The following is a 24,614-nucleotide window of genomic DNA, read 5'->3' as shown; positions in this document are numbered from 1 at the left end:
ATAATTCACTACCTTTTCAACCTTATTCACATTACTTCATTGTTTCCAAAATACCCTCCATGTTTTTATCCACATAACTCTATTTACTAATTAATAACTGGGAAATCTTATTATTTTTATTCATTAAAATCATAAGCATATCTTAGCAATGGGTAAGCCAGCATCACCCCACTGAACTGCCTGAATTCTATCCAAAAGCACAAACATGTGGCTTTTAGCAAGCTGTATAGAGTTTTAGCCAGTAAAAGTATTACTTCCTTTTGGCTTTTTGAAAAACTGAAAATAGCTTTTGTACCTCAATATTACCTCCGAAAAATCCTTTTGGGAATCTCTGGCCTCATGACCTAATTTCCTTTTAACTCAATGGCTGTTCTTAGAAGTAAGGAAGAGGCCGTGCAGAAGACAGTAATGCTCAACAGTGACACTAGGGGGCAGACTGCTTAAGCAGAAGATTTTTGTCACCTTCTGTCCAGGGAAAGTGCTTCCCTCTCTGGAAGTTAACGTTTGAGAATCTCTTGGGTGTCTGCAGGGACTAAAACCTGCGGACTCACTAGTGACCGAATCGGCAGTGCAGGGCGGCCAGGTTCAGTGCAGCGTATCTCAGGCTCCGGCCGTAGCCCTCCTCCCCGTTACTTTTGCTTTCGGCCCCAGTGAGAATCAGGCGATCGAAATAATGAAGGAGGCTGTGTGTGGAGCTGAACACGTCTTGGACCCGGAGGTTGTTTAAGTAGCTGAGATAGTGCTGAAACAAGAAACAATGCACGTATTTTAAACGTTCGGCTTCCTCCCGCGTGAGGCTAATTCAGAGCGTCCCACTGGCTGCAAACACCGGTGTACCCCCAGCCCTCCTAGCAAGACGGCTTAGCCTAACCTTGCCCCACAGGCAGCATAACACAAGTTCAAGATACAGTGGTTTGTTTCCTCCTTAGGGAGCCCCCAAATGAAAAATGGGCACCCCATTAGGACTCGCATCAGAGTTTTATCGTAAATATACGTCCACTATGCCACCGCTTATATTAGGTGATGGGGTTGGGGGACTCACTGAGCTCAGGCATTGAGAAATATTGTGAGCTCAAATTAAAAAGATTTTAATTCCTGAGTTCACATAAAAATTACAAAATTAATTTCTGTAAATGTCCAAGTCATAACACAGTGAGTCTTTAACTAGTATACTAAGTTAATTATCTTACAATTATTTTGACACTATGTTCATTTTGTTTGATTCACTGACTTAAACTCCCTCCAACAGGCAGATCCAAATCAGATATATTTCTGCATGTGAATAAAGACATCAAATCCAGGTACTACTCTACTAAGAAAGTTTGAAAAAAAAAAGAAAGAAAAGAAAGTGTTCAGGGTAAAAAATCCAGTAAGTAATGGAATTATTTGGGGGAGAAAAAAAAAACTAATAAAAGAGAAAGGAAAAGAATTTTTAGCCCCCAAACTTGAAAAAAATAAATCAATCTACTCTATCATCTGTCCATTATTCGGAGCCTCAGAGAGACAAAGCATGAACAAGAACAGTAATAGACTAAAGAAACTCCTAATGGCCCAGAGGTGAGTTTTGGGAGGAAAAGCTTTGTGACCTAGGCTTGTTGACTTGCCAACATTTCCTTCGAAGAAATGAGGCCAACAGGCCAGTCTTCAGGCTCCTCAACCCCTCAATATAGAGTAGCCTCACTGGGGCTTTCCAACTCAAAAGACTCACCGCTTCAGCAAAATCAGGATTAAATTTCAGCAAGTTGTTCAGTTCTTTCTGCAAAGATGCTGGAGTGAGGGCTTTCGTCTCATCATTCTTTAACAAAGAAGCCTGAAATTTAAAAATGACAGCTCAGTGGAAAGACATATATACGAGCCAGCATGCCCTATATCCTTTTTCGTAGCCACTGTCTCCTCTTGACCACACAAAACACTGTCTCCTCTTTCTAAAACTCAAAGCCTTCCAACTACCTCTGCCCAGTCGCATGCTCCTTGCATGCCCTACAAACTCCTGCTCCTTTTTCAGGCCCCAGTTGAGACTTCTGCCACTTGCTTGTATCACTTCCTAGACTAGGTAAGGTCCTATAAGTCCCTACACGTGCCCATAAGCCCCCTGCACTAACCCTTCCTGCAGTACTTTTCAAACTACATGAAAAGTACCAGTATGACCCAACCCAGCCCGTGACCACCCTCACGACTGGTAGTTTATACCTCCATCCAGCACTGCCAGGGGCCTCATAGCACTCAGGTGCCCTACTCCTGGTTAACTGTGTCATGTAGATGGTGCCAGCAATGATTATACAAAATATGTAGAAAACAAATTCTAAATTAAATATTAGTACTTAACCTTGTTACAGACACTTCAACTTTGCCTAGACAAATTTATATTTATAAATAATAATTTCCTTTTTTTTAAAGATTTTATTTATTATAAATAATAATTTCTTAATTCCATTTGAATGTGTTATATTATAGAAGATTCCAGAAACATGGAAAGGCATACAGAGGAAACAAAAATCATCTGTGACACCTTCACCCAGAAATAACACTATTAATATGTCAGTCTCTTATTTCAGTCTTTTTTCTATGTGTGTGGGATATATATGTGATACATACATTTATACACTATACCATATATCCATATATTATTTTAAAGATTTTATTTATTTATTTGACAGACAGAGACCACAAGTAGGCAGAGAAGGCAGGCAGAGAGAGAGAGGGTGAAGCAGGCTCCCCTCTGAGCAGACAGCCTGATGCGGTACCCAATCCCAGGACCCTGGGATCACGACCTGAGCTGAAGGCAGAGGCTTTTACCCACTGAGCCACTCAGGCAACCCTACACCTATACCACATTTTTAACAAAATTAGAACATGGTGTATCACTTTACTTCCTGCTCTTTTCATTAATATTATAAAGTTTGTCTCATCATTGGTCTCTGAAAATATGATTTTTTTTTTAAAGATTTTATTTGTTTATTTGACAGACAGAGATTACAAGTAGACAGAGAGGCAGGCAGAGAGAGAGAGGGGGAAGCAGGCTCTCCGCTCAGCAGGGAGCCCGATGCGGGACTCGATCCCAGGACCCTGGGACCATGACCTGAGCCGAAGGCAGCGGCTTAACCCACTGAGCCACCCAGGTGCCCCTGAAAATATGATTTTTAAGATTTTTTTTTTTTTTTTTTAATTTATTTGTCAGAGAGAGAGCGAGCGAGAGCAAGCATAGGCAGACAGAGTGGAAGGCAGAGTCAGAGGGAGAAGCAGGCTCCCTGCGGAGCAAGGAGCCCGATGTGGGACTCGATCCCAGGACGCTGGGATCATGACCTGAGCTGAAGGCAGTTGCTTAACCAACTGAGCCACCCAGGCGTCCCTGAAAATATGATTTTTAAAGCGAAAGTATTAACCCTGTGACCATCATATTTATTGCAAATACTTTTTCCCATTTTATTGTTTGCCTTTTAGTTTTGTTAGAATGTGTTCTGACATGCAGACTTTAATTTTTATGTTGAAAAATCAAATGATCTTCTCCCACATGTTTTCTTCCATTGCTTTTATGTTTAGAAAGTCTTTCCCCACCTAGAGACCACTTAAAAGTTAATATGTCATTCCTCCCAGTTTAATTACAGCTTTACATATTCACATTTACCCTTTAATCCATCTGTAAAGTACTGAAGTGTGAGGATGAGGTTAAGATCTAGCTATATTTTCACTTCCACACTTAACCAATTGTCTAGATGGGTTTTTCTAATCTGTTTGAAATTCATCTGCAGGGTGATCCTTTCACTTTTCATCTAGACCTAAACATTACACCTTTCTGCAGAAAGAAAAATTACTAACAAAATTAAGGAAAATTAGCAAAGTAGAACAAAAAAAAAATCAAAATCCTATACTTGAAAACAACATGGGAGAAAAATATTCAGCTTCTGTTCCCAAGCAAATGAAAAAGTACAACTCAAAAGCACCAGCAAGAAATGTCTGTGGTAAAATGTACTGATGTCTGCAAACTGAAATGCATCAAAGATGAAATGGTGGCAGGAAAAGCGATGTGCAGGTGTATGATAAGAAGAGAATAGAACAGGGACGCCTGGGTGGCTCAGTTGGTTGGACGACTGCCTTCGGCTCAGGTCATGATCCTGGAGTCCCGGGATCGAGTCCCGCATCGGACTCCCAGCTCCATGCGGAGTCTGCTTCTCTCTCTGACCTTCTCCTCACTCATGCTCTCTCTCACTGTCTCTCTCTCAAGTAAATAAATAAAAAAAAAAAAAAAAAAAAAAAAAAAAGAAGAGAATAGAACAGTAATTGTGGTATCTAGGTGACAGGTATGTGGGTATTCACTGTGCAATGCTTTTCAACTTTTCTTTATGTTTGAAAATGTCCATAATAAAATGTTAGGGAAAGAGAAGTCAGTCTTCCAAATCAGGTTTTTGGGCTGTGTTAGTCACACACTATTATAAAATGAACATATATTATAACTTTAAGAAAAATAAAATCATGGGGCACTTGACTGGCTCAGTCAGTAGAACATTCGACTCTTGATCTTGGAGTTTTAAGTTCAAGCCTCATGTTGTATGTAGAGATTACTTAAAAAATGATATCGTTTTTAAAAAGACTGAAAAAGAGGGGCGCCTGGGTGGCTCAGTCGGTTAAGCCTCTGCCTTCGGCTCAGGTCATGATCTCATGGTCCTGGGATTGAGTCCTGTATCCGGCTCTCTGCTCAACAGGGGAGCCTGCTTCCCTTTCTCTCTCTGCCTGCCTCTCTGCCTACTCGTGATCTCTCTCTCTCCCCCTGCCAAATGAATAAACAAAATCTTTAAAAAAAAGAGAGAGAGAGAAAATCACACACAAAATCATAAAGAACACATAATCACACTGCATTGTTAGTGAAGAAAAGAGGACAGAGGACAAAGGAATAATGCAGATTCACTAATAAACCTACTAACAAGATAGGCACATGTGATGACATATAATGCCACAGGATGTGTTTTTACTTATTAAAATTTTTATTTACTTATTTATTTGAGAGAGGGAGAGAGCAGGGGGAGAGGTAAGGGGAGAGGGAGAGAGAGAGAGAGATTCTCCTGCAGACTCCCTGCTGAGTGTGGAGCCTGCTGTAGGGCTTGATCCCACAACCCGAAGATCATGACCAAAGCCAAAAATCAAGAGTTGTATGCTTAACCAAGAGTCACCCAGGCATCCCTCCACAGAATATTAAAAGTTATGGGGTGTATTGGTGGCTCAGTTGTTAAGCATCTGCTTTTGGCTCAGGTCATGATCCCAGAGTTGTGGGATCGAGCCCCACATCAGGCGACTTGCTCCGCAGAAAGCTTGCTTCTCCCTCTCCGACTCCCCCTGCCTGTGTTCCCTCTCTCACTGTCTGTCAAATAAGTAAATAAAATCTTTAAAATAAATAAATAAATAATAAAAGTTTATGATAGAAGCACCTGGGTGGCTCAGTTAGTTAAGCATCTGCCTTCAGCTCAGGTCATGATCCCAGGGTCCTGGGATCGAGTCGGTGTCAGGCCCCCTGCTCAGCGGGGAGCCTGCTTCTCCCTCTGCCTGCTCCTCCCCCTGCTTGTGCCCCCCATAAATAAATAAAATCTTTTTTAAAATTAAAAAAAATAAAAGTTTGGGATAAATAACAGAATTAACATACCTGTTGAGAAAGAAAAAATTCTGCTTGTTTTTGGGAGAGAGGCCCACTGCAAGATACCTCCTCTTCTCTGGAAGAAAATAAAACAAAACTATTAAGGAATTACACCACGGGATGGAAGAACCAGGTGATGAGGAGTGCTTGTGTTGTGAGCACTGGGTTTCATAGGAAGTGCTGAATCCACTGTATCGTACACCTGAAACTAGTATGACACTGTACAGTAACCAAATGGGAATTAAAATAAAAACTTAAAAGTCAAACAAACAAAAAAGAATTACACAACAGCAAGAATGGTGAGGCTGACAAAGTCAATAACTTCATCAGAAGAGCTCAAAAATCTTTACAATTAATTCTCTCCTCTCAGAAATAGAAAAAATCATCCACAAACAGTGATGGGGATGTGGAATGACCTGCCATAGTTTGCACAATATAATTACGGAGAGTTACAGACCTAAGTTCCACATAGCGGGATCTTTCCACCGTACACATCTCTCATGGTATGCCTGATTTAAAGCCCTTGAGTGGTACCCCCCAGCTTCCAGAATAAAGCCCACGCTACTTAGCAGGGCAGGCGCAAGGCTCCATGAGTGGTCCAAGCCACAACGCGATCCTTCGCCTTTTCTTTCTCACACATACCCCCAGCCTGACTTCATAGATCTCCTATGCGCCAAGATGCCCCCACTGCTTCCTCAGCCTGCAGGGCCCGCTGTCCCACCCGCTGTTGGACTGCAGTACCCCACCCATTATTCGAGACTGACTCGAGTGTCATGTCCTCCAAGAATCTCTGCTGACGCCTCCCACCGAGCTCCCACTGTCTCCTAGAGAGGCTGAGCACGCGCGGATGCATCGCCACACCTCTTACTTGCAGCTGGACGCCAATACTGAGCACCATGTCTAGGAACAAAACGGGCACTCAGAGTTTGCGGAATGAATGAATGAAGAGTTTCTATCTCCTTGTTACAGATACAAGATGTGGTGTACTCAAGAGCAGGAAAAAAGTGGCTTCTGCTAAGAAATCTCTCCCTAGAAATTTACATTATGCAGAATTAACAGACAAGGATATAGGGATATAAAGCTGGGCTTGAGAAATCTACACATGCACAAGAGTGAAGCCTTATTTTGACACCAAAATATGAGTAATAACACCCTTTTGCCCCAAGACTCTGAAGAAATGGACTCCTGTATAGGATGATGGGAAGTATAAAAATCAATATTTACTCATAAAGAATGCTTTCATTAGATGCACTCTGCATCTAATACAGCAGTTCTCCAACTTTTGTGTAAATGATATGTGAATGGGTATTCTGAAAGAAAATGCTTCTGAGGTTACAAAATTTGGGGAACGTTACACACTCTATCTTGCTTGGAGATTCATGACGCAGGTGAGAGAAATCCAACAGAAAGAAAGTTTATTTACTTTTGTTTAATGTACCACTGAGCAAACTCATTGAACAAAGAATCCTTTCCTCAAAACTTTCGAGAAGCATGAGTGTTCCACGGAAAACACTTCGGGAGGTACTGCTCTAATATTCTCCTGGCTTCATTTCTGATAAATATTACCTAACAATCCCTAAGGCTGTGTATCAGATTCTGCAATCATTACAGCTGCCAAGAGAAAGCCCCAACCCAGGTCTAACAAAGATCAGTGACACAACAGTGACCTGGAGGGAAATGGAAAACGAATTCTCAGGCCAAGTTCTCAAATGGAAAACAGTTACTGGGCAGTAAGAAGCCCTTTTCTCTTAACATATCTCGTAATCAAGGTAAACCCAAGGCTTGGAAGAAACACGGCTGCATACAGAAAGTCTAGTGATAGGGAACCTGGGTGGCTCGTTTGGTTGTGTCTAACTTCGGCTCATGATCCCAGGGTCCTGAGATCAAGTCCCGCATCGGGCTCCCCACATAGCGGGGTGTCTGCTTCTCCCTCTGACCCTCCCCTCTCTCGTGTTTTCTCAAACAAATAAACTCTAAAAAAAAAAAAAAAAAAAAAGGCTGGAGAGAGGTTTGATTGAATGAATTAATGAATTCATCTGAATGAAACTGGACACACAATACTTGGCCCATCAGCCTCTAAACGATCATGCCCTCTGTTCACCTCAGAGGGGTGAGGTCCTCGCTTCCTCGATCAGGGCACCTGGCCGGCTCAGTCAGTAGAGCACAGAGAAAATCAGCATCAATGCAAACTGATTCTTTTTTTATTTTTTTTAAGATTTTATTTATTTATTTGACATAGAGAGAGAGTACAAGCAGGGGGAGCAACAGGGGGAGGGAGAGGGAGAAGCAGGTTCCCCACCAAACAGGGAGCCTGACACAGAGCTCAATCCCAGGACCCTGGGACCATGATGAGCCAAAAGCAGCCACCTAACTGACTGAGCCACCCAGGTGCCCCTGCAAACTGATTCTGTAAAGAAGGAAGTACAGTCCCCACAAATGAAGATCGAATTCGGTTCTGGCCTCCACAGTGGTAACCATAGGTGACATGAACCAGCTTCGGGAGAGCAAGTAAAAACACCATGGCCCAAACCATCCTTCAATGACTCCTCCAGATTCCTCAGGGCCCCACACATACGTGCAGAAGAAAGTAACTTGTTAGAAGCCACAGGGGTATTCAGTTTAGGAAAAAGGCTACCTATTTGGGAAAAGGGCTCAAGTGTACCTTGCTTATCAACCCAATTATTAGCTGAGACAGAATTTTAGACTTACTAGTGCTAGAAATAAAGGGCACTTAAGCTGGGTCCGTGGATGGGCTTTATTTAAGTCCATGAACCTTATAAAACTGCACTCAAAAGCTGGAAAGATGTACGTTTCTAATATGAACATAGCATATGGCATTTGTGAGACACTCAGGAGTCTGGAAATTCCTCTCAAAGTCTTAAATCTACCACTGCATTGAAATTTTGAAAATACGAGATTAATCAATCAACAAAGATTTTATGTTTTGTTTCTGGATATTTGCAGTGCAGAAAACCCTGGTCTAGGTGCGGGAGGCCACACAATGTGTGAACAGGCTTCCAGTCCTGGGGAAGGCTGAGTCTTGCCCAGGTGAGAAGACAGCAGTAAGCGATAAATGCCAAATGTGACTATGAACTCTGCACTGAGAAATGAGGAGAATCACTTGCAAGCCGGGAAGGAGCAGAGAAAATGATGACGGAGAAGGTGTTCCCGGAAAGGGAAACAAAGGACAAGACCAGGACCGGGATAAAGGATCCAAGCTGAGAAACTGCAAGTAATGGCAGAAAGGTCAACTGTGGAAGGCCTTGAACACCAGCTGGGGAAGACTGTGAAATCCTTCGAGGTTTCTGAGCAGGATATTGACAGAAGCAGGGGCAGCGAGGGACCGGGACAGAAACGGTTATTAAACATTCAAGGAGGAGGGCGCCTGGGTGGCTCAGTGGGTTAAGCCGCTGCCTTCGGCTCAGGTCATGATCTCGGGGTCCTGGGATCGAGTCCCGCATCGGGCTCTCTGCTCAGCGGGGAGCCTGCTTCCTCCTCTCTCTCTCTCTGCCTGCCTCTATGCCTACTTGTGATCTCTCTGTCAAATAAATAAATTAAAAAAAAAAATCTTTAAACATTCAAGGAGGAAGCGAGGACCTCACCCTTATGAGGTGAACAGAGGGCATGAGGCAGCCCCTCTCCCCGAGCCACAGTCCTCCATCTGTGCCTCCAACAAGCAGCTTGTCCTATCTTGGAAGCAGGGTGTATGCCGTGTGCTCTGGCAATTTCTCCTGGCTCCTTCATCACCTGGCTCTGGGTCTAAGGGGCCCCTCCTCAGCCGGACCCCAGTTACTCTCTCTCTACCCTCTACCTGAGGGTTCCATTTCCTCTCAAAGGCAATGCCTTGCTCTGAAACTACATTAATGATCAGTTGCCTCTCTATTATCTGACCCTCCGCGCAGGACTCCGTGAAAACAGGGCCCTCTCCCCTTGGTGACGACACAGCCTCTTGCCATGGTATCTGGTACACAGGAAGCACTCAGGAAGTATTTGTTGAATAAATTAATGAGTCTGGGAGATTTATATTAAATCACTGGCAAGGGAAGAATTACCAGAGAATTTCTACTTCTGTTAGGTCCTTTTAGGAGCACAGGGAGGCTGTAATTACAGCAGCCTGCAGACCTGTAGCCTCCGTGGCAGACTCACACGGGCTAATCCTATCAGCCTGGTCCTGACTGCTGGCACTTGGCAACTGCCGGCAAATGAAACACAGGCTCAATTTCAGCATGCCCTCTCCTCTGTGATGGGATTTTTTTGATAAATGATAAACATCCGTGGACTAAATAATTCTTCCCTCTCTTCTAAACTAACAGTGGGGGAAAAATCAATTAATTAGCGGTTGGGTTTCTCCATCCAGATAAGAATAATTTCACTGTGGGATGGGAGATTTGCAAGCTATGCAATATTGCTTTCTTTCCCCTTTCTAATCTGTGGGTTTTTTTTTTTTTAAGATTTTATTATTTGACAGGCAGAGATCACAAGTAGGCAGAGAGGCAGGCAAAGAGAGAGGAGAAAGCAGGCTCCCTGCTGAGCAGAGAGCCCAATGCAGGGCTCGATCCCAGGACCCTGGGATCATGACCTGAGCTGAAGGCAGAGGCTTTAACCCGCTGAGCCACCCAGGCGCCCCTCTAATCTGCTTTATTATTTATTTATTTATTTCATATAGGTTCCACGCCACGCAGCATGGAGCCCAATGTGGGGCTGAACTCACGACTCTAAGATTAAGACCTGAGCTGAGATCAAGTCGGACATTTGACTGAATGAGCCACTCAGGCGCCCCACTCCTTTCTAATTTTAATACAAATATCCAGGACAAGAAAAATAACTTTCCTGAAGAAAAGAGACCTGAAAACATTCCAATAATGAAAAAAAAAGAAAGAAAGAAAGTAAACAGAAAGAAAAGAGCTAAATTAAGAAGCTTTTCATATTGCAATAAAACATTAGAAAAGATCACAAAAAATAAAATTTTCCTCTTTAAAAAACAAGAAATGAATGTAAATATATTCTTTCTTTTTTTAATGTAAATATATTCTATAAAATAAAATCTTATTACAAGTAAAACCATTTATTTGTTGACAAAAAATTTTGATAATTGAGAAAAATATTTATTTATTTATTTATTTATTTTTAAGATTTTAAAAAAAATTTATTTGACAGAGAGATCACAAGTAGGCAGAGAGGCAGGCAGAGAGTGAGAGGGAAACAGGCTCCCTGCTGAGCAGAGAACCCGATGCAGGGCTAGATCCCAGGACCTGGAGATCATGACCCGAGCCAAAGGCAGAGGCTTTAATCCACTGAGCCACCCAAGCGCCCCAAGAAAAATATTTAAATAGTGTATCTCTTTAATTTCAGTGACAAAATTCAGTTACTATATGTACACTATCTTCTGGAACTATACATACACCTTTTTTTTTTGGTCCAGAAATGTCACTTACTGGAAAATTATGAAAATTTACATTGGTATACATTTTTTAACCATTACAGAGCATTCTGCATATTGTATATTTTAAGTGAAAAAACATTTCTGGGGCGCATGGGTGGCTCAGTGGGTTAAGCCGCTGCCTTCGGCTCAGGTCATGATCTCAGAGTCCTGGGATCGAGTCCCGCATCGGGCTCTCTGCTCAGCAGAGAGCCTGCTTCCCTCTCTCTCTCTGCCTGCCTCTCCATCTACTTGTGATTTCTCTCTGTCAAATAAATAAATAAAATCTTAAAAAAAAAAAAAATTCTGTTTTATCGCTGGGAAGACATACAATTGTAATATATATGCAATTTGATTCTCAGTTCTTATGGTTTAAAATTCTCCACCCCTATTTTTTTAAAAAAAGTATTTTTGGGGGGGCGCCTGGATGGTTCAGTGGGTTAAAGCCTCTGCCTTCGGCTCAAGTCATGATCTCAGGGGCCTGGGATCCAGCCCCACATCGGGCTCTCTGCTCAACCTCTCTACCTGCCTCTCTGCCTGCTTATGATCTCTGTCTGTCAAATAAATAAGTAAATAAAAATCTTTAAAAAATATAATAAAAGAGGGACGCCTGGGTGGCTCAGTTGGTTAAGCAGCTGCCTTCGGCTCAGGTCATGATCCCAGCATCCTGGGATCGAGTCCCACATCGGGCTCCTTGCTCCACAGGGAGCCTGCTTCTCCCTCTGACTCTTCCTTCCACTCTGTCTACCTGTGCTCGCTCTCACTCACTCTCTCTCTGACAAATAAATAAATAAAATCTTTAAAAAAAAAAAAAATATAATAAAAGGGATGCCTGGGTGGCTCAGTCGGTTAAGCCGCTGCCTTCGGCTCAGGTCATGATCCCGAGGTCCTGGGATCGAGTTCCGCATCAGGTTCCTTGTCCAGCAGGGAGCCTGTTTCTCTCTCTGCCTCTGCCTGTGACACTGCCTGCTTGTGCTCTCTGACAATAAATAAATAAGAAACCTTTAAAAAAATTATATATATAGATATATAATATATATAAAAATTATATATCTATATATATAATTTTTTTAAAGATTTTATTTATTTGACAGAGATCACAAGTAGTCAAGAGGCAAGCAGAGAGAGAGGAAGGGAAGCAGGCTCCCCACTGAGCAGAGAGCCCAATGCAGGCCTTGATCCCAGGACCCTGGGATCATGACCTAAGCTGAAGGCAGAGGCTTTAACTAAGCCACTGAGGCGCCCCTAAAAAAAGTTTTTAGACATTGTAATTCACTGTAGACTTTCTTCTTCTTTTTTTCTTTTTCTTTGTTTCTTTTGAGTATAGTGTGCACAATGTGACATTAGTTTCAGGTGTACAACATCATGATTTGACATAAAACGATACACCTTCATAGTAAATACACTGGGTCACACAAAGATGTTCTTAGAATAGGATAAAAGCAAAACGATGCAGTTAGACCTAATTACATAGGATTGATTTAGGAGACAGGCAAACCAAAATAAGTCTGAACTTTAACATTTCGCAGGAAGTGACATTCTGCAACCTGAAGTAGATAAAGTAGCCAGAGCAAGGACGACCCTGCGGCCTGGATGCACTCCTGAGGCAGCTAAGCTAAAAGAGAAACTAGAGAAAAAGAGCGCCTGTATTCACCGGTCGTTTACTACGTGCCAGGCACAGTTCCAAACACTTACATGGATCTGACATTTAATGCTCGCAACACCCCTCTGAGGAGGGGACGGGATGCCCCGTTTTGCAGATGAGGATGCTGAGGCACAGAGAGAGAGAGGGTGAGTAACTGGCCCAGAATCACACAGAGGATAAGTGGAGGAGCCGAAACCCTAAGCCAGCAGTCTGTCACCAGAGCCAGACTCAAGCCTACACTGTTCTGCCTCCACTACGTGAGAGGCATTTGTTAGCAGCTCTAAGTGAGTGAGATTTTGGAAGTATTTAATGGTATATAAGCTCTTGCGCCCAGTATGTGCTCAACAAATCATGGAATCAAACAAAGGCCACTCTAGGAACGAACCATTCCCCGACGGTGTTTAGCCAGTCTCCTCAGGGCAGGCAAGGCTTACTTAATCAGAGCTCTGAGCATGCTGCAGTGTGATGATCTGTGATGCCAGTCGTCCTCACCACACGTTGGGCTCCTCGAGATCAGATATGGCATATACTGTACACATATATATGCACGCATATACACGTATATGGCATATACTGTACACATATATATGCACACATATAGCATATGCTGTACACATATATATGCACATGTATACACGTATATGGCATATACTGTACACATATATATGTACACGTATACACGTAATGGCATATACTGTACACGTATATACGCACGTGTGTATCCTTCTCTCCCAGCGGCAGCAGTTTACTTGGGAGGTGATCCCAGGTAACAGGTGGGGGGAGGGGAAGTGAGGGAGTGAAGTGAAGAAAGTCAGTAAAAAGCGCTTTAGGGACCACTGGGCAGTGCGGGCAACAGGCTGTGTGTGTTGATTTTCTGCAGTCACTCATCCAGCACATATCCACCGACACATTCTGTCAGGCAGGCAGTACACTAAGCACTGGGAAAGATGCCCCGAAGCAAGACAGACAGGGGTCTTAGATCTGAAGGGGTGCCAAGGCAGAAGACAGATACAACGGAGTAAGCAAATAAATGTGAAAAGTTACTCCGTGAGGAGAGCCTTGATGGAACTAAGGAAGTATTTGGGATGGAGATTACTCCAGAGATGTGTTCAGGGAAGGCTTGTGTGATGAGGCCGGAGCTGGAGCCGAAGTCAGCATGGAGTATTAGCAGAGCTGAAAGCAGGCCGAGCTGCTGACCCGCGAAGGGCGGGGCGGAGAGTGAGGAGAAAGAGGCGGAGGGGGACGGGGCCAGAACACACAGCCTCTAAGGCCGTGACGGGCTGGGATTCTGGTCCGAACACCAACGACAGTCGCTGCGCGTTTGGGGCAGAAGGGTACGGTTTACGCGCGCAGGGGCTCCCTTGGATGCTGCAGGAAACCCACTGCAGGGAGACCAGGGCGGAGGCACGGAGGCCAGCGGGGAGGCCGAGAAGTCTCGCCTTAGTGGAGATGCGCCGCTGGGGCTGCCGGGGCAGCAGTGGCGATGGAGACAAGTGAACTAAGACCAAACTGCCGTGGAGGAACAAGTGCCTGGGCTGAGGGACTGGCTGTCGGGGTGACAGAGGGGGGAACCAAGGGCACTCTGAGGTTCTGAGCTTCAACAACTAGGTGAGCAGTGGCACGCCATCTCCTCTGCTTCAACTTTAATAGGCACGCCATACATTTTCACTGAATTAATCAACTCTTAACTCACTCTGACATAAGGAACACTATCGGTCTGGGAGGGTCCCAGCAGGAAACAAATGGCCCATTCAGATGGGGTGATCTGAGAAGAGTTTAATAAAGGACCACTTATAAAACTCCGGGCAGGAGACAGAGAAGCTGTAAGAGACAATACCGTTCCCAGGGCTGGTGAGTGGGGAACCTGACAACCCAGGCCTGGGAACCTCTTCCTAGTTCCCCGATCCCACAAGAACGCAGAGAGGACCACCTGATAGAAGCTGTGACCCCACAGACAGTCCACTATGGCCCTGAGGGAAGGGAGCCAGCGGATCAACAACCTGACCCCACTCTCCTCGGCCCACTACCGCCTCCCAGTCAGAAATCAGAAGGCAAGAAGCCCACTGAAGCAACCCATACGGGTCAACTTCTTAGATCTAAAGGGGCAAAAAGACAGCGGGCGGCATGTGAGCTCTGAATGAATGAGGATTTACTATGCCTGTAATTACACTATTTCACAGGAAAGGGATGCCTACCCAAAAAACCCAAATTACCGGATAGACACATCAAGTTCTTCTTTTTCCATTTTTCTTTCGCCCTCCTCTCTGTTGGTCAGTTCCATGTCAGCATCCTCCACTGTCTTTTTCTCACCATTTTGGAAGTACTGTTGAAGGGCGGTGTACAGTTTAAACACTTGACTGAAAGAAAGCTTACTGTAGGCCAAGATCATATGGCGCAAAAATAAACCTAGAAAATACACAGGAGAAGGCATTAACTAAAATCCAGGCTACATAATGTTGATACTGTTTCTTGCAACTCTGCCTGCAAAAGAATCAAAAAGAGACACTTGCAATTGCTATTCCCTCCTCCCAGAATGTTCTTTCCCCATCTTTCACAAAACTGGTTTCCTCATCTTATACAGGGTTCAGTCCCCAGCTCACCCCACTGCCCCCACACCCTATCATCTTTAGCCATCCAAAATGTTTTCTCGTGGCTACTGGAACTATCTGAAATTATGTTATTTACTTGTTTACTTGTCACCATCTAGCCTCACCCTACCAGCATGCGATCTCCACAAGAGGAAGGTCCCTATATATCCTGTAAGTCCAGATCCTGGCACACGGGAGATCATGGAATAACTGATGTTGAATGACATAAAAACTATCCCACAAAAAAGCCGAATGAAGTATGGATATAAGCCCAATAGAAAAGCCTCAAGAAATTTCATGTATGCACCTTATTAACTATAGCAATGATATAGTCTTACTTCACTTCTGTTCATAAAAGTTTAAATAGTGACCCTGACTTAGAGTCGTATGGTGCAGACAAGGAATCCAGAGAACTATGAGAAACAGCTCTGAAACCCTAAAAGGCCCCAGGACCAGGCTAATAGTTGGGACTATTACAGACAAAACAGAAGATGCTTTTCCACAAGATAGTTAAACATAGGATACAATGGCAAGGCAAGAAATACCAACTAAAACGTGTCCAATACCCCACTGTGTTTGTTCAGAAATGGCAGAGTCATGATAGATGTGATTCAGAAAGCTGCTCACTTCAATGAAAACATTCTCTGCTCTCCTTAAAAGAGCGTCATACCTACTACACTCGTTTTGTGAACCTCTGGTTCAGTTCCAGAAAAAGAATCTGTAAGGTCATCAAAAAATTGTTCCATATCCTTCAATTCGCCTTCAGCCATCAGTTTGATTCTGAATGAGAAAATTGAGGTGCGTATTTTAGGAAGTCCCTCTGAACATCCTCTCATGTTTCACATTCCACAGTTATACCCAATAAAGCTATTTTAAAAGCAAATTAGATATTCATATAAAATGGTGGCACGGAAAACAAACTTGACAATCCAAAATATCACTCTCATTATTCTAAAAAGCATCACTGCTCATGTTTTCATGATCATAAAATGTGTCAAAATAACAGATCAGCCAGCAAAAATGTAATTCTCTGCAACAACTAAGAAGAACAAGGTAGATCTGTACAGAAAAATAAGTTTTGAAACAGTATGTTTAATGTTAACCATTTTTCAAAAAGAGAAGTAAAGTACTTAGGAAAATTGAGAGTAACAAAGATATATTTTTAGAGAATTCATTATCTTGTACATTTTTCTAATTTTCATCTACATAAACGTATTTTCACATATACAGAAGGAAAGAAAGCTCACCTGATCTGTACTGAATTTGCCAGCTGGGGACAAGATTCTTCAATTAACTTGTACAGTTTAGACAGTGTAATATCTGGGCCCTGGATAAAGATGACAGAGGGGTTACAAATAAATTTTAAGAGCTGGAAAATGGTAAAGAGTAAACATGAATTCATTTATCAACCCCTCTGCTTTAACAGGTATTCCAAATGTGAAATTTCAAATCACAAATATAACCAATCTGTAAAATGCTAAAGGAATACATCAGATTTGCAAAGCACTCTCGGTTCATTGGAGGAAAGGTTTAAAATGGAAACAAAGCATAGACTCTGTAGTCCAAGGACCTGCCCTTCCTTCCTTTTTATTTTGTAATCATGGCAAAGCTAGTTTCCTTCCTCAGCAAAATGTAGATAATCGTAACCATCTCTCTTGTTCCTGACAGAGAAAGAGTAAGAAAAGGAAAAGTGCTTTGTAAACTGGAAAACATTATTCAAACACAGGTGTCCTATTTTTCACAAACAATTTCATTTGATCCTTCCCAAAACCTTGTGAAGTAGGCAGACACTATGTGCCCAAGTCCGTAAAAGGTACCAGTAGAGACAAAGAGTATGCATCCTTCTCTGTCAAGAAGATTACAGTCTAACTGAGGTTTTAAACCAAACACTGAATCTTTTTTGGAGAGTAAGTTGACACTATATATGCCAGTTTTAGATGTGGGAAGCAATTCCACTTCGGGGGAAGGTATGTTTGGCATGCGTTGTTTGAAACGAAGAAAAACTGAAAAGAACCTGTAAGTCCATCAATAGTTAATCCATAACTTATAATAAGTTATAAACTTTTTAAAAAGATTTTATTTATTTATTTGACAGAGAGAGAGAGATCACAAGAAGACAGAGAGACAGGCAGGGGTGGGGGATGCAGGCTCCCCGCTGAGCAGAGAGCCAAAGTGGGGCTCAATCCCAGGACCCTGACATCATGACCCTAGCTGAAGGCAGAGGCTTAACCCACTGAGCCACCCAGGTGCCCCTATAAACTTACTTTAACATTAAAATTAGGAGTTATATTTCTTTCCTTATTGGGGAATACAATGTAGCTGTTAAAAATAATTGGGTGGCTCTATTCAAATGTACTGACATGGAAAGCTCTCCAAGACTGGTTAAATGAAAGGAGTAAGCTATAGAATAAAATTTTATTTTTGTAAAAAAAAATTTTTTTAATTCAAGCAAAATTAAATTAAAAGGATACAAATACATCCTTACAATCATATGCTTCTACCTACTTATATACACATGGATTTAAAAAAATGTCTAGAAAGCTCTATTCTGACCTGCGACTCCATAAATAGTTAAATGAGCGAACATTAACAGTGATAATCTCTGAGGCAAAAGGACCAGATGACATGAAGAACCATAACCTTTCACTCCATTAATTTTAGTAACAGCTGAAGTTTTTACAATAAATTTTTGTATGTTAGTTGAGTAATTAAAAATTAACTGGTTTTTAAAAATTAACTAATGCTTAAAGCCAAACATTAAGCAAAGGAATTGGGAGTCTGACTGGAACATTAGAACCACAAGAACCAAAGAACCACAAAGGATCATTTAAGACAGAAAAAACAGCACGAACAAAGGCAGTCTGATGGGAGCTAAAACACAAGTACTGTTTTGTTTCTTTCTTCTATTACTGAATCTTACAATATAATGACTTTTATTTCAATAATGGGGAAAATACACTTGTAATAACAGTAATGTGGCTAGGACTGGGAGCTACAAGTAATGGAGACCCCAGTCTTGTATTCAACCAACTGGGTAAGCCACTTAATCTGTGTCCGCAGTACCCTCCCCCAACTAAGACGGATTATATATATATATATATATATATGGCTATATATGTATATAAATTTTTTACGTATAAAATGTATACATATATTTTTTAAGATTTTATTTATTCATTTGAGAGAAATTTGGAGAGAGCACAAGCAGGGGGAGAGGCAGAGGGAGAGGGAGAAGGAGACTCCCCGATGAGCAGGGAGTCCAATGTGGGGCTCCATCCCAGGACCTGGAGATCATGACCTGAGCGGAAGGCAGACGATTAACCAACTGAGCTACCCAGGCGCCCGTGGGTGATGTATTTTTTAAAAAGCCATTTAGGGGTGCCTGGGTAGCTCAGTCAGTTAAGTGGCGGACCTGGTCTCAGCTCAGGTCATGATCTCAGTGTCCTGAGATGGAACCCTTCATTGGACTCCAAGCTCAGCTGGGAGTCTACTTGAGATTCTTTCCCTCTTCCTCTCCTTCTACCCCTCCCTCTGCATGTACACGTGCTATCTCAAATAAATAAATCTAAAAAAAAACCCCAAAACACAAAAACCCAAACCCTTTATCAAGCATATTGCTGTTGTGGGGGCCCAGGACCCCAGATCTTTGTTTCTGCCACCACTGCTCAATAGACAACTACTCATCCTTCAAGTTCCAGCTTAACACTCCACTTCCTAAGTCCTCCCGGTTCCCGGGAGTCCACCCATCTGCCACGAGAGGGTATATCCCATTTCACTTACCCCACACTTTTACTTAGGTGCTCTACTAAGCTCTGGGGATAACAAGAGTGAACAAAAGTAGCACAGAACACGGCCCTTATAGCAGTCTAACAGGGGAGAGTCGATCATAAAATCACACATACAAATGAGAAGAACCCTAACTGATATCAAAGGTGCATGACCCATGAAAACACACTAAAACGGAAAACTGCTAACACTCAGCATTTTACTATATACCACACTCTGTGAAGCAGAATCCAATTTAACACAACCCTCCCCAAACAGAGCCTCTCTTACTGTCCCCATTTTACAGAGAGAAACCAGAGACCCAACGAGGTTTCGGGACTTGCTATCCCCCGAGTCTGCGAAATGAAAGAAAACATGGAAAGGGCTTAACCAACGGTTCAGTGCTCAAGGTCGGCTGCTCGTTTTAGGTAATTGCGGTCCTCGGAGAGCCCGTTCGATTCGCCCGTCTCCAACGCTCAGGACTACGTGCAGCCCCTCGCCCTAGAAGACGAGGGTCTGGGAAAAGCATTCCTCCCCCTGTCGCTCAGCTGAGAAATGCTGGAAACAAATATGAACCCCCCCCCCCAAAAATGCATGTAGAGCGCCTGGTCGATGGAGTAATAAGGACTCGTCCTTAGCAGGTGGATTAACTCCTTTTTTTTTTTTTTTTTTTTTTTTTTTTTTTTTGAGGTCCTCCCGGGCTTCAAGAGTGCCGGCTGAACACTCGTGCCCCCAGGCCCAGGGCGGTGTCCGGCACAGAGCAGGTGCTCAGGCAAGGTTTGCTGAATGAGCGGGAGCCGGCGGGGCCGCTCACCTGCAGCAGCGGCAGGAGCAGCTGGTTGAGCCTCCGCCGCTCCATGAGGCTAACGGCGCCCTCGCCCGTGCGGCCCATCTCGTTCAGCAGCACCAGCACCGCGATCTTATACGGCGTCACCCAGTCCTTGATGCCGAACACGTTGGCGTGCACCACCCCATTGGTCATCATGGGGTTGAAGTAGAGGCTCTCGTGGACGCTGGCCATCGTGGCCCGGGACTAAGTCCGGGAGCCCGGCCGCTCCACGGCGCGGCCGCCACGCCCGGGTTCCGGCTTGAAGCAGCGCACCACCCTCCTCGGGCCCCCACAGGACCCCGCTGTAGCCCAGGAAACGGGTATCCTCGCTCGCGGCAAGCCATTGGCCAATCAGAGAAGGTAAACCATAGCACATGGGAGGGCTACAGCCAATTAGAATATCCAGGGGTGCTGTGCGGGATGGAGCAAAGACGGTGCACCTCAAAACTGAGTCCCTACAGAAACTGGAGCGGAAGAAGTAAGTTCCCGAGTGCCTTGGACAGTGAAAGGAAGATGATGCCTTGAGGGCCGCAGCTGAACGTCTCTGTTTGCGGTGGTTGGGGGAGCTGCCAATTTGTTTGATTTGAAAACCGTTAAAATTGTATTTTGAGGGGTACCTGGGTGGCTCAGTGGGCTAAGCTGCTGCCTTCGGCTCAGGTCATGATCTCAGGGTCCTGGGATCGAGCCCCGCATCAGGCTCTCTGCTCAGCAGGGGGCCTGCTTCCTCCTCTCTCTCTGCCTGCCTCTCTGCCTGCTTGTGATCTCTGTCTGTCAAATGAATAAATAAAATCTTTAAAAAAAAAATTGTATTTTGAAACAATCCTGTTTAAAAGCAATGAAATTAAATTTGCACCACTAAAATTCGTATGTTTCATGATGTTAATTTCTAAACTCAGTGTTTGGAAGTTTCATTTAGCTCTTTAAAGACGATGAAACATTTTTTCTCACTATTTCACAAATGTCATTTAGAGACAGCCGAGTCATAGAGGGTGATACCACTTTGGGGTCCTACCCGATAAACTACAAGATCTCTAGTCTGGCATTCGTAGCCTGGCAAAATCAATCCCTAGACGATGTTTTCAAACAATTTTTTACTATTCCCCTTCCATTCATCAGTATCTCTCCCAAGAGGCTTCTCTATAGCCTGAATTACTACTTTTTTTTCTGAATTACTATTAATAATGACTTGCCTTCCGTACTAATCTCAATGACCTTTGAAAGAAAAACCAGGTACTATTCAACTTTGGCTACATACAGACACACACACACACACACACACACACACACTGCCTAGTACCTTGTTTTTGTCTCAATCGCTGTATGTTTAATAGAATAATGAATGAACATGTGGCCTTAGTTCACAAGACTAAGAGTATTATGAGGCAGAAATGTATAAATTCCTGTGCCCAAAAGCAAGTTATTGGTAACTTGGAATAGAAAACCTTAATTCCCTATCTTGAGAACTCTGTACACTTTAGACATACAATTACATGTATTTTGAACATACAACTCTGTACCTTTTAACATATACATTATCTATGTAACTGTCTCTCGTTTGTAAAAGAGGAAATCGACATTTCGCAGGAAATTAAATACATAAATAACTTCTTTTTTAAGATTTTATTTATTTGGGAGAGAGAGAAAGCACAAACAGGGGCAGAGGGAGAGGGAAAAGCAGACTCCCTGCTGATCAGGGAGCCCCACTTGGGGCTGGGTCCCAGGACCCCAAGATCATGAATTGAGATGAAGGCAGACGCCTAACTGACTGAGCCAACCAGCCACCCCAACATAAATAACTTCTTTCTTTGCCTCAGTTTACTTTTATAAACCTCGCCCCTTTTATTTATTTACTTTTTTTAAAAGATTTTATTTATTTATTTATTTGACAGAGAGATCACAAGTAGGCAGAGAGGCAGGCAGAGAGACAGAGAGGAGAAAGCAGGCTCCCTGCTGAGCAGAGAGCCTGATGTGGGCTCCATCCTAGGACCCTGAGATCATGACCTGAGCCAAAGGCAGCGGCTTAACCCACTGAGCCACCTAGGCACCCCCTGAAAGCACTTTAACTCTTAGGATGTACTATACCATCATCTCTTCTGAGATTATGTAATCATTTTCAAAGCACTTTGATCAAGCCTCATTTATTATACTTATTATTGGTTTTGTTTCATTTTTCCCCAATGATCTGCATAAGTAGCTCCCTCTGATGGGCTGTGAGTGCCTCAGAGGCAGGCACCGGGTTTTGTTTTTCAATCTCTGCAGTCTCGATTTCTGACATAGGCCCCTAGTATCTGGTATGTGCTCCTTATTGCCAAGATTCCTTTGGGTCACTTGTTATTCAAATCCTTAAAATTCACTCCACAAATATTTTTGAGTACCTATTATGTGCCAGACATTGTGCTAAGTCCTAGGGGTACAGCAGCAAATATACAAAATGGTAATTTGACCTCATTGAGAAAAAAAAGGTAGCATAGGTCATAAGTCAAAAATCCCCAGTCTCGGGGCGCCTGGGTGGCCCAGTGGGTTAAGCCGCTGCCTTCGGCTCAGGTCATGATCTCAGGGTCCTGGGATCGAGTCCCGCATCGGGCTCTCTGCTCGGCAGGGAGCCTGCTTCCTCCTCTCTCTCTCTGCCTATCTCTCTGCCTGCTTGTGATTTCTCTCTGTCAAACAAATAAATAAAATCTTTAAAAAAAAAAAAAAAAAAATCCCCAGTCTCTGTCTCTGGGAGACTGGGAAGGTCTCGCTGTTGTAGATGTTTGGTTGACCTCCCTTTTTATGAAAACTGAACGCTGATCTTCTTCACCTTTCACATTTCAAAGCAGACCTCCAAGTCAATAAAAGAAGCAAGGATTTATAACTTGTGGACTTTGGTTTATTTATTTTGTCTTTTGAGCATTCTCTACTATCATTCCCCAAAATGTGTTGTCTTTGATTTGAAAAAAGTCACAGCACATGCCCTTCTGAATATGGGGGTGGGCATATGGTCCTGGCAGAACAAATCAGATCCTTCTCGGGGTTTGCTGTATGGACTGTGGAGAAAAAAGATCCCTCTTTCTCTTGAGGTTGCCAGGCAGGGCTGTTGATGCTACCTGTAGGAAGGGAGAACAAGGCCAATTTGCAAAAAGAAACAGAAACGAGCAGAACTGAGGTGGGTAGGAGAGGAGAAGAGACAGCTATGGTCCATTGACTTCTGTTTCTACCTTAAGATCATAGTTCTTAGGGCGCCTGGGTGGCTCAGTTGGTTAAGCAACTGCCTTCGGCTCAGGTCATGATCCTGGAGTCCCAGGATCGAGTCTCACATCGGGCTCCCAGCTCCAAGGGGAGTCTGCTTCTCCCTCCAATCTTCTCCCCTCTCATGTTCTCTCTCACTGTCTCTCTCTCTCTCAAATAAATAAAAAAAAAATCTTTTAAAAAAAAAGATCATAGTTCTTCAGTTCATTCTTCAGTGGGATCAGTTTTTCCAGCAGACAATCTCCCAACCACAAAAATGAGCAAATGTTTGTCCATCTGGTTTGGGGCTTTTGTTTTGTTTGCTTTTGCTTTAGCTTGATTAAGGAAGGTTTTTGGCTCTTGCAACTGTAATCGTCTTTATTAATATATAATTAAATTACTAAAAGCAATTTATCCTGCCAGACCTGTTTAGTCCTCAGAAAAACCTTCAGTCTCCTTAATTTGGTCCTATGTGAGCCTTTATCTCATCTTGGGTGGTCTTCAGTGACTGTCCCTGTTAGTTCCCCAGTCACCAAATAGTCTCCTGCCTATCAGAGAAAAGGTGATTCAAATGTGGTCATGACTGATGAAACAAGAAGAAAGTTAGCGTGGGAATCAGACCCCCCAAGATCTAGTCTTAGCCTTGAGAACTCTCTCTGTGATTCACACAGCCAGTCTTCCCTGTGGAAGGAATTTGGGTTAGTCACATTAACAATGAAAGGTTTGGACTGGATGGGGAAAGAATCTGCAAGCATCTAATTCCAGAACATCTAATTCCAAGATATTTTAATAATCCCAGAATGAAACCCCAGACCCATGTGCAATCACTCCCTGTTCCCCATGTCCCCAACACCTGGCAACCACTAATCTCTCTGTGTCTATAGATTGGTATATTCTGGACACTTCATATAAATGAAACCTACAATCTGTGGCCATTTATGTTGGCTTCTTTCATTTAGTGTAATGTTTCTGAGGTTTGTCCATTTCATAGCCTAGGTGACTATTTCATTCCTTTTTGCGGCTGAGTAATAATCTGTTGTAAAGATAGATTATGTTATATTTATCTGTATATGTCTATCTGCAAATGTCTATCTGTCCATAGACATTTGGCCATTGTGAATCATATTGCTGTGAGCACTCATGTACACATTTTTGTATGAACAAATGTCTTAAATTCTTTGGGGGTATATACCTAGGAGTGGAATTTCTGGGTCATATGGTAACTCTGTGTTTAACTTTTTTAGGAACTGCCAGACTCTTCTCCACAGTGGGTACACCATTTCACACTCCCACCAGCAATGAACGAGGGTGGTCTCTGCATCTTTTTTTTTTTTTTAAAGATTTTATTTATTTATTTGTTAGAGAGGGAAAAAGAGACAAGCACAGGGAGCGGTAGGCAGAGGGAGAGGGAGAAGCAGGTTTCCCACTGAGCACGAGCCCCGATGAGTACCCTGGGATCATGACCAGAGCTGAAGGCAGATCCTTAACTGACTGAGCCACCCAGCCTCCCATGGCCTCTGCGCCTTAATGAGCATTGG

General features: G+C 43.2%; 1 protein-coding gene across 3 annotated transcripts in view; it reads right to left on the bottom strand.

The window, feature by feature from the left end:
* ANAPC5 (anaphase promoting complex subunit 5) overlaps positions 1-20,184 on the bottom strand; it is a 45,234-nt gene extending 25,050 nt beyond the window's left edge. For 2 of the 3 annotated variants that reach the window (XM_059408379.1, XM_059408380.1), the window contains exons 1-7: positions 19,855-20,184; positions 16,523-16,602; positions 15,946-16,055; positions 14,901-15,093; positions 5,633-5,699; positions 1,709-1,810; positions 552-742 (exon numbers count right to left, since the gene is read on the bottom strand). In XM_059408379.1, coding sequence (XP_059264362.1) covers positions 552-742; positions 1,709-1,810; positions 5,633-5,699; positions 14,901-15,093; positions 15,946-16,055; positions 16,523-16,602; positions 19,855-20,061 — 950 coding nt within the window. In that variant the 5' untranslated portion in view covers positions 20,062-20,184. Of the gene's footprint in view, positions 1-551; positions 743-1,708; positions 1,811-5,632; positions 5,700-14,900; positions 15,094-15,945; positions 16,056-16,522; positions 16,606-19,854 lie in introns of those variants that run through there. The other variant, XM_059408381.1, reaches the window with a different exon arrangement.
* Between the last annotated feature and the right edge of the window lie 4,430 nt (positions 20,185-24,614).

This window comes from Mustela nigripes, chromosome 8, assembly GCF_022355385.1.
Source record: "Mustela nigripes isolate SB6536 chromosome 8, MUSNIG.SB6536, whole genome shotgun sequence".
NCBI lineage: Eukaryota > Metazoa > Chordata > Mammalia > Carnivora > Mustelidae > Mustela > Mustela nigripes.
This window is presented reverse-complemented; position numbering and strand designations above follow the sequence as displayed.